The 16,702-nt window shown below is 34.7% G+C and overlaps 2 protein-coding genes across 3 annotated transcripts; one reads left to right on the top strand and one right to left on the bottom strand.

The window, feature by feature from the left end:
- Positions 1 to 1,068: 1,068 nt before the first annotated feature.
- LOC119988582 (kinesin-like protein KIN-14L) lies at positions 1,069 to 10,347 on the bottom strand. Of its 2 annotated transcripts, none has more exons than XM_038833667.1 (20): positions 10,230 to 10,347; positions 9,839 to 9,927; positions 9,453 to 9,610; positions 9,008 to 9,154; positions 8,633 to 8,888; positions 7,655 to 7,746; positions 7,496 to 7,564; positions 7,049 to 7,144; positions 5,926 to 6,000; positions 5,124 to 5,205; positions 4,598 to 4,693; positions 4,353 to 4,526; positions 4,168 to 4,274; positions 3,883 to 4,061; positions 3,604 to 3,768; positions 3,240 to 3,490; positions 2,862 to 3,025; positions 1,870 to 2,561; positions 1,617 to 1,759; positions 1,069 to 1,487 (listed from the first exon to the last, which is right to left on the bottom strand). In XM_038833667.1, exons 2-20 carry the CDS (start codon positions 9,903 to 9,905, stop codon positions 1,411 to 1,413), a joined length of 3,090 nt encoding a protein of 1,029 aa, XP_038689595.1. In that variant the 5' UTR covers positions 9,906 to 9,927; positions 10,230 to 10,347; the 3' UTR covers positions 1,069 to 1,410. The 2 variants fall into 2 exon arrangements, with proteins under 2 accessions (XP_038689595.1, XP_038689603.1); XM_038833675.1 differs by having other exon boundaries at positions 10,134 to 10,267.
- A 4,992-nt stretch (positions 10,348 to 15,339) lies between these two features.
- LOC119995344 (protein MIZU-KUSSEI 1) lies at positions 15,340 to 16,484 on the top strand. The gene has a single exon (XM_038841815.1). It carries the CDS (start codon positions 15,381 to 15,383, stop codon positions 16,239 to 16,241), a length of 861 nt encoding a protein of 286 aa, XP_038697743.1. The 5' UTR covers positions 15,340 to 15,380; the 3' UTR covers positions 16,242 to 16,484.
- The last annotated feature ends 218 nt before the right edge of the window (positions 16,485 to 16,702 follow it).

Raw genomic sequence — 16,702 nt, 5'->3', positions numbered from 1 at the left:
CCAACAAGACATATATTCTTGTTGCATGACTATTGCTTAGTAGCTAATCTAAAGCTTTTGGTACTATATGAGGACACTTTACTACCAATTTTTTTTATTATTTGTAAATGGATATGGTTGTTCAATTAGAAATAAACACAATAGTGAATGGTATCAATCTACACCCTCGCGAAGTAATGAATCATGTCAGAGAAATTCAAAGATCACATGTTCTGAATCAAATATCATACATATACATCTTAATGTATATCTCAATGCAATTGGCACATAAAAGAGTACATATAACTTAATTTTAGTGTGTGCTTCCAGTTATAAATTTGAAAGAATATTTTACCTGATCACATTATTCTTCTAGTAATATTAATTTTATTTTCTTAATATCAGTAAATTATTATGATTTGCTTGATATTGCGAGTGTTCACAATTGTTCTAGAAAAGTATCAATGTACATGTTGAGGACATCAATTATAAATGAAATAATCAATATTCAATGCAAATTGATTGAATAAGAAATGTATATCAATTAAAATTTTTTTACAGAAACATCACAAGAATTGATATAAGTTATTATTAAAAATAGTAGTTTATAAATTTTGAATATTAAAAATTTTATTTCAATTAAATTAGTGTTTTCACACCAACAAGAGGTGGTTCGGTTGACAATTAACTAAGTAAGACATATGTGTGTCAAATATTATATTCCAATAAAAAACATATTTCTCAATGATATTTAAAAAAAAAGGTTTAAATAGTTGTAATTATATCATTGCTGCCAACAATGTGACAAAGACAAATTTTTGTTTTGTCATGCTCTTGGTTGGTGTTATTATTATTATTTGTGTTTTTTTTATTTTCTTTTGTTCGATGTGTGTATTTGGGTGTGTTCGATCAAATGAGTAGTGGAGATGGAGTATCTATCAATCTCTAATATCATCATATGGAGGTTATTAACAGTTTTTACTGATAATATGCTAAAGATCAATAAAATATTAGGGGCATAATATATTTTGGGATTAAAAAAAACAGTAACATCAAAGTCACGTTTTGTCCAAACGTTTTAAGAATCTGTTCAAGTTGAATCTCCCTTAATTCAAAAAGGAAATTATTTTTATTAGGGAGAGAAAATTCAATCCACAAAGAATCACTTCTTAATGAAATATGCAAAAATAATAACGCATGCAAGAGGGCCTCTCCCTTTTTTCTTTTTCTTTTTTTCTTTTTCCTGCAGCCTAAGGCCTCCTACTGAACATGAACAAACTACCTACCTGTCTATTAACACAGTTTTCGAATCATGTTTACAAGAATTTATTGGTTGCTCAATCTTTGACAACTCCCTTACTACGGCTATTGGACACGCTTCGAGTCAAAGCGCCATTGGCAGACTTCTTTTGCTTCCTTTCTGTAACTGATCTACATCCATGGCTTGGTCATTTTTGTTGATGACACTGGAGGAGGTGTCTTTGCATTCCTCCTACTGTCATTGGCATCTAGAGAATAGAATACAAAAGAGAAAAAGAGGTTATTGTTCGCATGGATCGATATAAAATGTTGACATGAAAGATCACTTGTAAGATATTCATGTTAATTATATTCAGTACTGTAGTCAAATGGCTTGCCTCCAAGAGAAGAACTTCGCGATGATTGGATTCCGGTAAGCGACTGCCTCCTCATTGCTCTTGCACTAGCCGTAATTGTTGGTGATTTCAGATTGCTTGTGTCAACGATGGGGGAGTCTGCTTCCCTCTCCTTCTGTTGGTTCCTGCAGAGTTGAGCAGATAACTTGAGACGATATTCCAATAATAGATTCAGTAAATATACTCATTTTCTGGTTATCAAAATTACTTATTTTCCAAGGATTACTTCACCTACCTCTTTTCAGAGCCATTAATCAACTTTCCAATGGTTCGTAGGGATTTTCTGATTTGTAAACCTTTTCCAGTTGTGCTGCTGCTAATCAACTTCCCTTTCTGTGTATTAGCAGACATAGTTTCATTATGCATCACAATCTCAATCTCGTTTGTGGAGCGTGCTTGTCGTTCAGGTGTCTTTGGCAGCTGAAGAGTTGGAATACGAGTCTTACCATCTGTTCTGAGAACACTTGTTTGATAGGGAATAGTAGTGGGGCTAAGACGAGCTTTAGGACGATAAATTTCCATCGTTGAACTGTCATTGTTGGAATTTTCCGATGTCTTGCCAATGCTACGTGAAACATTATCTTTAGGGCCGTATCTTGGACCTTCCAAGCTTAATCTCCCAGCTCTAGCTGGTACAGTAGGTGTTTTTAGTACTTTTCTGCAATCAGAATTCATTGGTTTCACAGAATTTGTGGTGCTGCAATTCTCAATGCTCAGCCTACGAACACGTGGAGTTTGCTCAGTGATTGCTTCTAGTTTCTCAGTTTTTGTGGCACTACAATTCTCAATGCTCACTCTACGAGCACGTGGAGGAGTTCGATCAATCATTCCTTTCGGTCTCTCGCTTGGAGATCTTAGTTCATTCGTTTTACTGAACTGTGCACTATGTGCTTCCTTGTCTGCCAAGGCCTTTTTAAGACTCTCAATCTGCGTTGTTTGAAAGAAAAGAAACATCAAAGATATGAATTCATTTCCCCATAGTTACATACAATTCCACAAAAAGTGAATAGCCAGGAGAGTCCCATATCATTTTCTTACAATACTAGGAAGAAAGTTTACATAGCAGAAAAACCGATGACAGTGTTAGGATCCGACAAATTTTGGAAGACCAAACTTGTGTCAAAAAATGATTTTATTTTTTGTAATAAGTGATATACAATAGTTCAGTTCAGAGAAAAAAAAATTATTTGCATAAAGTAAACTAGTCCTAGCACAGGTCATGTTTACCTGTTCCTTGAGCTGCATAACTTCACTACTTTCTTTGTTTGCACGAGCAGCACCGAGTTCAACTGTGGAAACCCTTTGAGCAAACTTCAATGTGCCGACAGTTTCCCCGAAAGAATCTCCTTCCGGACTCACATGAGCAAACATTAATGTTTTTGCACGCCCACCTAAGGCCGATAAGCCCAATAAGAAATTTGTGTGAGTGAACATTCAAAGAAAATGGATTTTAGAACACGTTCACCTCATCACAATTTGGCATGTTATTCCCATTGCAAATATACACAAAAAAAACACCAATGATGGATGGCAATAAGAGGATACTATGAAAAGGACCTTGCATGTTTGAAGAAATTTTTAAGGCATTTGCAAGGGTATTTATACCTAACGAGTCTTGCAACAGCAATGTGAGTTTGCTATTTCTGTAAGGGATATGAGAATTCTTCTGAGCCAAAGCTGTGATTACATCTCCAAGACAAGAGAGAGACTTATTGATATGCTGTGCTTCCTTGAGCCTATCTCCTGTAACTTCTGATTTGTCAACCCTCTCACTACCTGCAAGGTCTACCAAATGTAGACGACTACGAATACTGCCTCCAGATGTATCCTCGCCTTGCACGTGGACTGTCAAGACACTGCATACATTGTAAAACATGAGTAAGCTTAATAAATTGAGTTCAACTATTTTCTTACAAGCTTACATAATGGGCATGCATTCCTGTGGAAAAAACAGATTCAGATATGAAACCTGTGAGAACGACTACTCCGGTTATTCATTGCAGTAGAACTGACAACGCGATTCACCTCACCGAGTTTCATCAGATTGAGAACATCAGTAGTAGACTTCACAGAGTGTATGGTAGCATCTGGAAGACTAAAGCCATTGTCACTGGTGCAGCTTCGAATCTCTAACTTGCAAATAGTTAAGAATACAAAAGTACGTGCATCCATTAATGCAGTCTCTTATGCATAGATGCCTAATTAATACTTAATCATAGTTTTGTAAATATTGCATGTGAAAGGATATTTGGGGGTCGATGAATCTTCTGCAAGAAGGTCTCGCACTTGCTCATTATAGATTTCAACCATTTGAACGTGAATGTCATAACTTATGATGTCCTTCCTCATATTCGACATCTTGAAGAGATCATTGAGAGCTAGGTAATTAATTCCCATATCCTCGGCTGATCCACCGGATGGACCACTCTGCCATGTAAGAAAATCTAGATCAGCAACACCAAATTGTTTGGAGAACACCGAAAAATGTGAGACATGCGAAAATTGCGATAGGTAAATAGGTTCAAGATCTTACCATGGTATAAGTTTTTCCAGATCCAGTTTGACCATAAGCAAAAATGCATACATTGTAACCATCCATCACAGACCTGATTAATGGCTGGGTGTCTGTGTAGACCTCACCTGGAAACAAAAGGATAGTAAGAAATAGTATCCCAGTGTGCACAAGCTGTCCGATATAGCATTAAGTTGTAATGTTACCTTGGGTAGCTAAGGGTCCAAATACCCTGTTGAACTGAAAAACTTTCCTACCATCTCTTTGGGGCTTCAATGGGTCCAAAATCACTAATGATCCATCATTTCCTATATACTCTATAACATTCCTAGCTTCAGCATTGAAAGCAGGCCTAATTCTGCAGTAGACTCGAATATTTCCTGAAAAATGAATGGCTCCAATTAAACAACTTTTCAGAGAGAGTTATTGGCTAGACAAAAGGTAAACTTACCTTTCAGATCCTGAACCATGTTGTATAGATTCCTGTTCTCTGTCACTACTTTGTGATATCCCTGAGCAGCAGTAGACATCTCTTCTACTTGAGCGCCTGAATCCAATGCAGAATACAAACATTTCTAATATTCAGGTAAGTTCTTTCCATAAAAACTTGAAGAGGAAATTCATATAGTTTGAAGATGAGAACAGAACTTTCAAAGAAAAGTTAAAAAAAAAAGGCATTTTATAATTTACAAGTTCCATATATACCGCCATTAAATGGTAGAAAATCGCAATTTCAGGGACTATACAGACATCAATATCCAAGCAAAGATGCTACAAAATAACAAATACTAAAAATTATGCCTCAAAAGTTATAAATATGATAAGAATAGAACCTACAGAATTCAAAAATCATGGTTGATATGAAAACCCGAGGAAAGTATAGAGGGAAAGCAGTTTTGAAAGAAATGTTATTTTTCAAGTGTCATTTAATTTCATTTAGAAAAATGTCATTTAATTTCATTTAGAAAACAACATACTAAGCTCTCTCAAATCTGTCTCCAACTGTGATTGTAGGTCTGCAAACTCCCTTTTCGTGGTTGACAACAATTCCCTTAGATCCTGCAAAATGAAAAACATAACGAAGTGCATTAATATTCGAAAAGCAGTTAAAATAACATTAAGGACAACTGAATCTTTTTTTGTGAGTGAACACTATCCTCAATTGAAGTTTTTGCTTTTCAATATGGTTGCCAATATTTACCTTAGTGACTGCATGATAAAATTCTAACCAAAATGAGGAAATGCACTGGAACTTTTAAGCCAAAAAATAGGGGATACTCGAACTTGTTATCTGACACTAATATAGTAAAAGAAGATAAACAACTCCCGTGCCTTGTATAGTATTTATGAAACAATCTGGAATGCCTATCTTTATGCATTTAATCCTTCCCCACATCTTTCTATGAGACAATTTGTTTTAGATAGAGTTTCATCAGCCTTCTGCAGACTTTACGCCCTTTACTGTCATTGGTGAACTTATTTCTCTAAATTAAGATTTGATGACGAAAAACCTTTTTAATAAGAAAATTATAATTAATCAGAATTGGGTTCAACAGAAACAATTTTTATCAAAATAGATGTGAAGTTAACCATAATGGAAAAAGTTTGCCACTTGATTGTGATAGCTTTAGATCAAATAATAATCATATATGTTTTCACTTTTCATGCCCAAAGGAAATTGCATAACACCATTTGACATTGTTGGAATATTTCAACTAATGAACAAAGTTCAAGCCATGAATCGAAATCTGTGTCACAACAAGTAGAGCAGATACTAACCAGAAGTTCCTTTTCTTGCATTTGAAATAACTGCCGGTGATTGCAGTTACCCTTTCTCAAGCAAGCTCGGCAACACTGTGCCGATAGAAAAGAAAAACAGAATATTCAGAAATATGTTTGAATGACAGAATCTGTATTAAAATTCCTATTGTGACAGAAAGCCCTACCTCTGGTAATATATATAAATTGCAATACAAAATATAGAACTACTGAAAAATAACAACAATTACAGGCCATGCTGATTAATAAACAAAGTTCGAAGTTGGCCTTTTTGGAACATATGACTTGTCACATGACCCATAGCATATCCACCATATGAATAATTTTCTTTCTAAAATAAAAGTAATTTAGTAATGTAATTTTCATATACTTTTGTTGCAGCATTAGAAACCAGAGTTGCAGTAGATTTTTTTTTTCATTTTTACAAAATAGATAATGGTAATGGACAGATCATTTTGGCAGTAAGGGCCGGTAAAAGCTAATAATTGCAGATGAAGTGTCACTCTAATCACATAACTACTACTCATTTCCCATACATAATAGCATCTTAAATTCTTGAAGGATAATGTGAGTAATTTATGACACATGTGTACAGGTCATAAATACTTGAGAGCGGAGATAGAAATTAATATAGTAGTAGTTTTCATAAAAGGAGAAGAAATAAGAAATAGATAAGAGCTAGCACTGGAAGTTTTTACTCGATTTGGCATTGAGGATAATGAATGTGGTTCAAAATCAGTAAACAACAGAGACAATTGATTTCAGTACTATGACTAGGAAAATGTTAAATGTTGCTTATCTGTCTAAAACAATTTTATAGATTTTAGTGTAATAACAAAAGGTCTCCATTTTCAGGATCTTGTTTATGGAATTAAATAACTTCACACAGGTCCAGTTAGGATAATGTATCTTGGTTTAACAAACAACAAGAGTCTTGCTTGATGCTTACATACTTCCAACAGCTTGGAACATTAATTAAACTCTAAGGACTACTCTCAAAATAAAATATTTAAAATATTTCTGGAAGGAAGCCGAAGCTAAGAAAAGTTTCCGACTATTGATAAAGGTTGTTGGATCTTTATCACAAAGAATGATTTTTGAAGCAAGACTAGGAAAAACATACCTTTGACGCTCCAAGGAGAGATATATCCTCTACAGGGATGGATATCGTGTGGGCTGGGAAACCATGTTCTTCCTTCAGAAAATCTTCAAACTTCATCTGTTTTCAGGCAAGAAAAAAGTTCTTGGATTCATAACTTTATGTAAGGGAGGAATTGACAGACTCCAGAATGAAAACATTTTAAATGGCTCATAAAGCTATTCTTCTCACTGTAGTATAAGTTGTACGCTCCCTCAATCTTTGCGTTAAGACACATCAAATAATTTAAAGGATACCCCTTGATGACAAATAATCATAGAAGATAAACCCTATATCAATTTTTTTCTCCTTTTGAGAAAGGTATATTATGTATTTATGCTAGACTAACCTCCTTCCGTGGTCTGGTAGCACACAGAAGAGAATTCAGTCTGTGAGACTCTGGGAACTTTAGTCAAGTAAAATCAAACTCACCTCAGGGTACTCTTTTTGAAGTCGTTCATCCAAACAATCTGTAATTATGCTGAATAAATTGAGTGGATCCTGTACCATAAATGAATAGATAAAAAATACATCCACAGATATTTATTAAAGCAAAAAAAAAAACTTCATACTACAACAACTGAAATTTACCAGATTTTGATTACTGAAGGAAACAAGAAAGTTGTCGTCAATATTTTCCTTTCTGCCGTCCATATGTTCAGCAAGGACCTTGGCAATTAGATCTACAGGATACAAGACATTACAACATAGTAAGGAAAATGCCTTAGGACAAAGAGAAAGTAAAAGAAAACGCCAGGACATTTAAATCCAACGAATATTTGACAAAAAAGGAAAAAAATTAAAATGATATAACTAGAATAAATTCTTCCATCATTTATAGAAACAAACAACCTGTATTACTTCCCAAATATGGCCACAGCAAGATAAGAAAGACATGGGTGAGATTAAAAACTAATACTATGCAACCTTTTTTTTCATTTCTGGTAAAAGTTCCTATAAAGCCTTGTATTCACTGTGTAAAATTAAAATTCAGATTAAAATGGGTTAAACAGAATGTTGTCAGAGTTTCATACTATGCCCACCTCATAAAACAGAATTACCAATGGAATAAATCATAATAGCAATTGCAGCATACATGACTCCTTATTTAGTTTGGCAAATCACGAAAAATTGTCATTGATAATCCAAAATTCATATATAGCCATACCATGATAAGTAAGAACATCTAAGAATAAAACTCATTTGATTCTTTTTTGCGATTCGGCCCCTAGCATTTATGTTCATTTATGGAAAGTTAAAAAGAAAATTCCTATAGAATCTGATATTCGGTTTGGAATTACAATACAAATCAAAATGGCCTAATTGAAGTTTTTCACCTAGAAGTTAGTTGTATCAGTGCCATCATTAGCTAAAAACCTGAAAGAATTAACTCAAATTGAACTTGTATACGGTATGACCTCCTATTGAATTTTGGAAAACTGCCTATGCTCCTTATTGATCATTCAAGGAAAATTCAATATTCAAATAGTAATCTCTGCTTATAATGATATGCCAGCAATGATGTCCATCTATTGTAAGAAAATATCAGAGGAGGAAGACTAAATGGACCTTCAAGTTTTCGATGTTCACCATCTGCAGGTAAAGGTTTCTCAGGTGCAGGAGACAAGTCCAAGCGTCTGCGAGAGCCCGATGAGATGACAGCCAAGGACCGAGATTGCTTCGAACTTGTAGAATGCATAACCATGGGAGATCTCACATGCTTATAAAATCCATTCCCTCCATTTTTCTGCTTCCACTCATGGTATGATTTGAGGGCTAATATGCAATCAACAACCTTGCTCGCTGACCCCAGCTCCAATGTGTCCTTCAAAGATTAGCAACCAAAACTTCACTTAGTGAATAATCAACAATAATCTACCTGACATGGAGGATTCATATGCACATGCAATGTATATATGCATAACAACAATGTGCATTGTGTACCCTTTCAAGATCAGAAGCTTCAAAGGCAGGCAGCTTCAATTCTTCAACTGCCGCCAGAAAATTCTTAACATTCTCAAAGTACTGATAGGCCGGTAATGGCTGTGATTCTTGGGTGATTGATTGCAAAGGTGAATGATTCTCCACAACCTTGAGTGATTTCCAAAAACATGTCAAGTACAGTATAGAAGGCATTATACCCCATTAGCCACAGGAATGAAATCCATATTCGCAAACATAAAACAGTGATCACTAACATATCCGGGCCTAATTACAGACTTGGTTAACAAAGGTTTGTTCCGAAAAACTTCACTGTTGAAGTCATGCCGTCAAACACCAGAAATTTGCATATGGGTAATAACAATTTAGCATTTGTATTTCTTCTGGGCAATGAAACAAACAAAAAATTTATATGGGAATTAAAGAAAATGGGATGACATTGCCACACCTTTGGCACTGCACCAGGCTGGATCTTGTTAATGGCATTGCACAGAACCATTCCATTTTTCAAGCGAGAAATGAACTCTCTCTCTGATGGTTGACTGGAAAAACCAACAGGGCCTACAAGGCTCTCGATCCACTTCACTGCTTCGAATCGCCTCCAAGCTGCATAATTAGACAATTAAAGACAAAGTAAGTGCACATTCTTGAAAATTCGAGAAATAGACTAAACTCTAAATATATTAATAAACTGCAATCAACAGCTAGAATGAGCCAAATTGTAATTACTTCTGAATGTTAAATTAACGCAATTTTTTACTTCATTAATTTTCTCAGAAACGAAAAGGGTACAATGAAATACAAGAAACTAGAAAATAAGGGAGGAAACCAAACCAGCTTCTTCAGCTTTTCTTGAAGTCAAATTGAGGTCATGCATCCCTGTTCTTTCACCCTCACCCATCCCTACCCAATCTTCTTGTCCGCTGCAAAACAATAGCACAGTCTCTTGGAAAACCAACCAAGAAATTTAAAAAATAATAGAACAAACTGAAAACACAGAAACCCAAGAGCCTTGTAACAAATTTGGACAAACCCATCAACCATTGACATCAAAAATCTGCACAGACGTTGAAATACAAAGACATATACACACATATGTCTTTCGATGAATGTCGATTCAAGAACATACTTCTTTCTCTCTGGGTCTTTCTCTGATCCCAGCAAAACCACTAAACAAGATATAGAGAGAAGAAGAGAGCGATGGTAGCAGAGAGTACTCACTCACCGAGTATCTGATTCTATTTTTGTTGAAACGGGACCGAGAGACTGAGATTTGTTGGTTTCTGGCTTGGGTCGCGATAGCTATTGTGTGCTACAGCACAGACATATCAAAACTGTTTTCGGCTTGGTAATAGGTTCGGATCAGAACCTAATATCGTAACGTTAACTTCTGGAGTCTTATTTTGAATTCAAACGGCATAAGAAATCTAACGGTAGGCGCTTGAGTTTCATCGAACGGTAGGCGCTTGAGTTTTTGCTTAATCTGGGCCTAGATCTTGGGCCTGGGTTTGGGCTCTCATACTATCAAATTTTCTGCATCGCTTTCGTTGGGGGTGAGGTACACCGCTACTTCAAAAAATTGGAGCGTGGCTCACACGCATCGTTTGATATTAGTGGGCCTGAGGAGGCTTAAGATTTGATACACGATTATTTGATTTACTTCCATAAATACTTATTGATTGATTGATTTCAAAGTCTTATAAATCCCACAAATGTCAATTTGTTCCACAAATTTAAGGATATCCTCAACACCTGTCCAATAATTTTTTACCCCTTTAAAGTAGTAGTAATTTCTTCTAAGAATATTAAGGAAATCTTTTATTCATTGCTGAATTGATGAAAAATATAATAATTTAACAATCGAAAATAGTCCTCTATAAAAATAAAAAAAATCGGAAATATTTTTTTTATCCAAGCTCACTCTAAATTATGGAACCAAAAATAGAATAACTATGTAACATCGGAAACACTGCACATCTATAAAATAAACATCCATAAACTTACATAAACATTATGTGGTATGCCTATGTGACTTCTTTAATAAAGTTTGTTTGCTTTTTTAATCTATGTGGCTTGCCACCTAGATTATTTAAGTTTATGGATTGGAAAATTATAAACGTATATCATTTTGGATGTAACATTATAACGAGATAATGTAACTTTTGATAACTGAAATATTTTTCACGTTTCAACCTAGTAACTTAAAGTCTAAATTCGTTCCAAACCAGTTTGTACAGCTACATCCTGACACGGTTATGGTCATCCCTTATGCGAAGTGGTGTTTTTCTATTCGACCCAACCAAGATTTGTTTTTGGTAAGCGAGAATGATACCATACAAGTTTGTTCTTTGAACATTCGATATCGGCCTAATCACGTATAGAAGTTTTTCATCTGACAACATGGTAAGTTGTACAAAAACCCAACGCTTGGTCACAAGGGCATTGTTGCCAATTAGAATCGAATTCATGACTTCCTAAGTCCATACCGTTAGACCTTAAAGAGATTCACAAACTAGGCTATTATTAAAGTGGTTGATTATGCTAAGATCTTATATCATAATCAAACCAACGACAGTCTGATAATGTGAATGCAATGAGAGAAGAGATCAAGAGGCTGTACTTTTCATTGCCTGTAAGCTCTCAAGGTTGCTCATTGATTAATTAATTAGTGTATCATGAGGTTAATTTAAAGGTTGCTCATTGACTTAATTAATTATTGTTCAAATGGCGACCTCATAAACTTTAAATTAATTAAGGTATTATTTTTTTTAATATTTTCTGCAATCAACTTTAAATCAAGTTGATTTACCTTTAAATATTGTTTTTCTAGAAGAATTAAACAATCTTTGTTATTAATTAAAACCATATATGTATGATGTATCCCTCTATATAATTTCCACAACTCTTGTTTAAATTGCATATATATATGGACATGGATATATATAAAATAAATTATCTTTAATGTCACTTTTGCTACTCCAATTGTATTTGATGTTTTTTTTCGAATATTTTGTATCTCTAATGAATGCAAGAAATGAAGTTCTCCAAATTCCACATTTTATTTATTTTTAATTATTTTGGATGAACCCTAACCATCCATGTCTCTATTGATATATATATTAATCAAGATTATGAATATTCCTTCATATCTTTAAATTAATTAATGAGACTATCTGAATCCTTCTAATTATAAAAATTAAAAAACAATACAAGCTTTCACTTTCTGCTTATGTATGTATATGAAAGTGAAGACATTGTCATTTAGTGGTGGTGTTTCTATTGCCCACGTGGCACACAACAACTCCAATAGGTTAGGCTACCAATCAAGAGAGATTTAATCTTGGAACCGTCCATATTGTTTTACTTCTCATGCAAAATTGTGTGTATGCAATTAATTAAAGCAAAGGAGATTAATGATTAATTATGTAAGGTGATTTTGATAAATATATTTAATATTATAGGAATCATTGAAATTGGAGAAACATAAAATAATTTTTTGATAAGGAAAATTTGGAGTTTGGACTCTCGCAGATATAATTTTGCAGTAGGTTGACATTGCCCATCTGTTTTTTTTTTTTTTTAAAGTTTAAATCCAACACTTCATTCGATAAGAATAAACGTTACACTTAGCATCATGTTAACAATCTATAAATTTACTAATCCTAGTAGAGGAATTACAAAATCAAAGAACAAATGCCGGACTAACACCGGGCAACATAGAGATGTATCCGAACAACCCTGTCCTAAAATAAACCCAAACAGACTCAACAAAAATTGAAATCAAAAACAACACACATGGATTGGATCAAGATTCTTGACTTTTCCTTCATCAATAAAGACTTATCTCCACCAGATCTAGGAGTCTCATCACTGTGCATCAACTATGTGTTGCCGGAATACATCAATAGACTAGTTTTATGAAGAATCTACGATAGATGAATGAGAAGAACCATATTTCATCTCCATGGGAAAGGGTGGGAGTGAACAAATCTTGCGTAATCCTTATTGAACAGAACAGAGAATGTAGACTAGATGTACAAATCAACAAAAAAAACTAAAAAGATATATATGAGAGAAATTTTGATTGAGAGAGGAGGTGGTTGGACCTTTCAATTTAGTGCTATACTGTTGACCTTGCCTGTCAACTCATTATCGTCTTCGTTATTTTTAAATAAACAGACATTTTTATTAAAATAATAAACAAAATGTATGAAATGTCATTTGGTTGGTTTCATCAATTTTGTGTCTAATAATAGAAAGAAGTGTTTTTATCTTTTAGTAAAAAAAAAATTCTTATTGACTACCGCCATATATAAGCTCTTTCATTTTTTTGGGAATAAAATAATTTTTATTGAGATAAAGATACTAAAATCCTTAGATAGATTCTCTTTTCATTAGATAGTGAATTTTCACTAGGTAATAGGTAGTCATGTATCTAAATTCTTAAACCACATAAGTTAATTTCTTAATAAATGGGCGAAGGTGTGAGCTATCAAATTTTCATTTTATTGCACATGCTGGCAAACAATCACCCCAACGTCTTTCCAGCACCTCCAAAATCCTAACAATGTGACATTTGCCTTTTAATGACATGGTAAACAACGGTATGCTTGCAACAATTTTGGGATAAATAATGTATGTGATTGTGATTGATTATTAATTAATATACCAATTAAAATAATTAACATAATTTTACGTCCCTCTCATACAACTACTTCTAATTAATAAACTCTATTCCATGTCAATCCCTATTGTCAACATCAATTCATAAAATAATATGTTTCCAATGCAAAATAATTTAGTAATCAAATCACAAATTTTTTATATATAGCTACTAGATAAGACCTTATCCTTGCAATTTTGAACATTTTTACGAAAATATTTCAGTGAGTGAATTGAAAATGATACTCTTTCAGTGAGTAATTAGTAATTTTGGCCAAAACAAAGTAAAAATCAGATGGTCTTAATCTAAATTATGAGGGTCAGGGCTCTACTTATAGTTAAACTACAGCAGCCACCATTGTAGCCCATTTTTTGGGCAGGAAAAAAATTCATATATATAATATTTTGTCTAACTAATTGAACGATATATCTTTTGTTCAAAATAAAAATATAATTCAACATGAAAGGTGTAATGACAATTCTAGATCATCGAATATAACCTAAAAATATTTTATATATTTCTCGCGATGAATTTGATTTTTATTTCGGACATTCTTTAAGTTGAATACTACACATTTATGATTTTTTAAGAATCTCTTTCCCTCAAAATTGGGCTAGAGCTGAGGCTTGGAACCCCTTAATTATGGTTAAATTAGAATGCTTAAATATTGTGTTCGCCTTTTTTTTAAAAAAAATTATTCTATGCCTATCATTTATCCGGTAAAATTTTAACGGTTGGAGTCATGATTTATGGATAAAATTGAGTGGGATCCTTATTCTCCACCGCCTCTCTCTTTGTTTTCTTTCTTTTTAGTGGAGCACTCTTAGTATGTTTGTTGAATAATTTGAGTTCTCCGCGTTTTCTACCTGTGGATTTGTCGATTGACAACATTAGTGCGACGATGAAAAAAGATGATGATAATGATGGTCGATCTTTTGCGATCTACACCCAGATTTACTTCTGTTTCCATATCTGCTTTGATATATGTTGCCTCAAATTAACTGTCATATATGTCTTGGATGTGGTTTCAAACTGATAGATCTGATTATGTAGGTGCAAGTTTATTGTTTTCAATCATACCCTATTGTATGAAGACAAGAGTTCTCTATTTGTTTTGTATTGTGTTTTCGTTTTTTTAAAATCGGGTGCTCTACCCGATGTAGTACCTCCGGTGTCTGCAGGTACCGATAGGGTTTAGTTTTGTTTCGTTTAGTTGATGAGTCTTGTCTTGATGAGTTTCGTCAACCCATTGATAGAGAAAATTATCACTAGGTGTGGTAGTTTGTATTGGTTTCTGACTAATGCAATTAGGTCTTCTTTTCAAAAAAAAAAAAAAAAAGTGGGACCCGAGAAAATCAAACAGTGGAGATCATAGAAGCATAACTACTGGTCATCAGAGTATCATATACATGTTATGTTATTGATGAACATTATTTGTATTCCGTTTTTACTAAGTATACCCTATTAACCCTTTAAAAACATATTAGAGGGGTATACTTAGTAAAAAATGAGGTGAAAATAATATTCATTTATGTTATTAGTCATTTATATTTAATTAATTATAATTAAACAAAATAGAAAGAAATGATGATTATGATCACAAGCCTCAACAGTCGCCCTTTATATTTCCCCACCTCCTCCAACACTATCATCACTCCTTGTCGCTCTCTTTTTCTTCTTCTCAAACTTTTCTCCTCTCTCTCTCACACAAATATGAAGCACCACCACCACCAACAACAACAACTGGCTCTTCCAAGAAGCGGGAGCACCAGAAGAATCACACCTTCAACCCACAACACCACCACCTTAAATCGACTCTCCTCTTCTTCTTCCTCTTCTTCATTTTCAATAATCCCCGAAACCGACGAGGTCTCCAACAAACTCCTCGTCACAACAAGCCGCCACTCCTCCCCGGCCACCTCCTTCAACCGCCTAGGAAAACTCCACTCCCGATTCTCCTCCCTCCTCCGTTCCCTCCTCCACGTCGTCGCTCTCCCCAATCTCGTAATTCCGACCTGCAAATGGCTCTCTCTGCCCTCCAATCTCTCAATTACTCCATCTCTCGGCCGCAAACTCACCGGAACTCTCTTCGGCAACCGCCGCGGACACGTCAGCTTCGCCGTACAGGACGATCCGAGATCCGAACCGGTGTTACTACTCGAGCTTGCCATGTCGACTGCGACTCTAGTCAAGGAGATGGCGTCCGGTCTGGTTCGGATTGCATTAGAGTGCGAGAAAGTGCATAATCCGGATCAGACCGGACGGTCTGGGAAGTTGTTTCATGAGCCGATGTGGACTATGTATTGTAACGGGAGGAAGTGCGGATACGCGGTGACGCGCGCGTGCTCTGAGGGTGACTGGCACGTGCTGAGGACGGTGCAGAGTGTTTCGGTTGGGGCGGGGGTTATTCCAGTGGTGGAGGATGCGCGGAAGAGTTGTGGTGAGGGTGAGTTGCTGTATATGCGGGCGAGGTTTGAGCGAGTCGTGGGGAGTCGTGACTCGGAGGCTTTTTATATGTTGAACCCGGACGGCAACGGAGGTCCTGAACTCAGTATTTTCTTACTAAGAATTTAAAGAACAAAAAAAAGTTGGACAATTGCTTGTTAAATTAGTGACATGTAATCATTTTATTTTGGTTATTTTGAACAGTAGGGGGTTCGAATCGTGATTACCACAAGGTGATATACACGATGCTTATCACTCTTATTAGTGTCTCGGGTGTATTGTACTTTAATTATTGTTTTTATTTTTTTTGTGTACTTTTAATTTTGAATGAAATTAAAAAAAAAAAATTCAATGAGAACGACAAGGACAAATATAGTGATGTGCGCACGCACGCGTGAGTTGATGTTTATTGTTTATCATTGGCGCGCAGACGTTAACTTTGTGTTTGTCTGTTTATTACAGTATTTTTTTTTTTTGTATATATAAATTATTTTGTTTAATTAAATAGAACAATAATTAAACAAAATAACTTAAATATTTGCAGTCAATGAAATGATATTCTACTGGTGGAAGGAGATATGTTTATTTGT

This window comes from Tripterygium wilfordii, chromosome 3 (genome assembly GCF_013401445.1).
Source record: "Tripterygium wilfordii isolate XIE 37 chromosome 3, ASM1340144v1, whole genome shotgun sequence".
In the NCBI taxonomy this organism is placed as follows: Eukaryota; Viridiplantae; Streptophyta; class Magnoliopsida; order Celastrales; family Celastraceae; genus Tripterygium; species Tripterygium wilfordii.
Note: the sequence above shows the minus strand (reverse complement) of the source record. Positions and strands in the feature narration are given on the sequence as shown.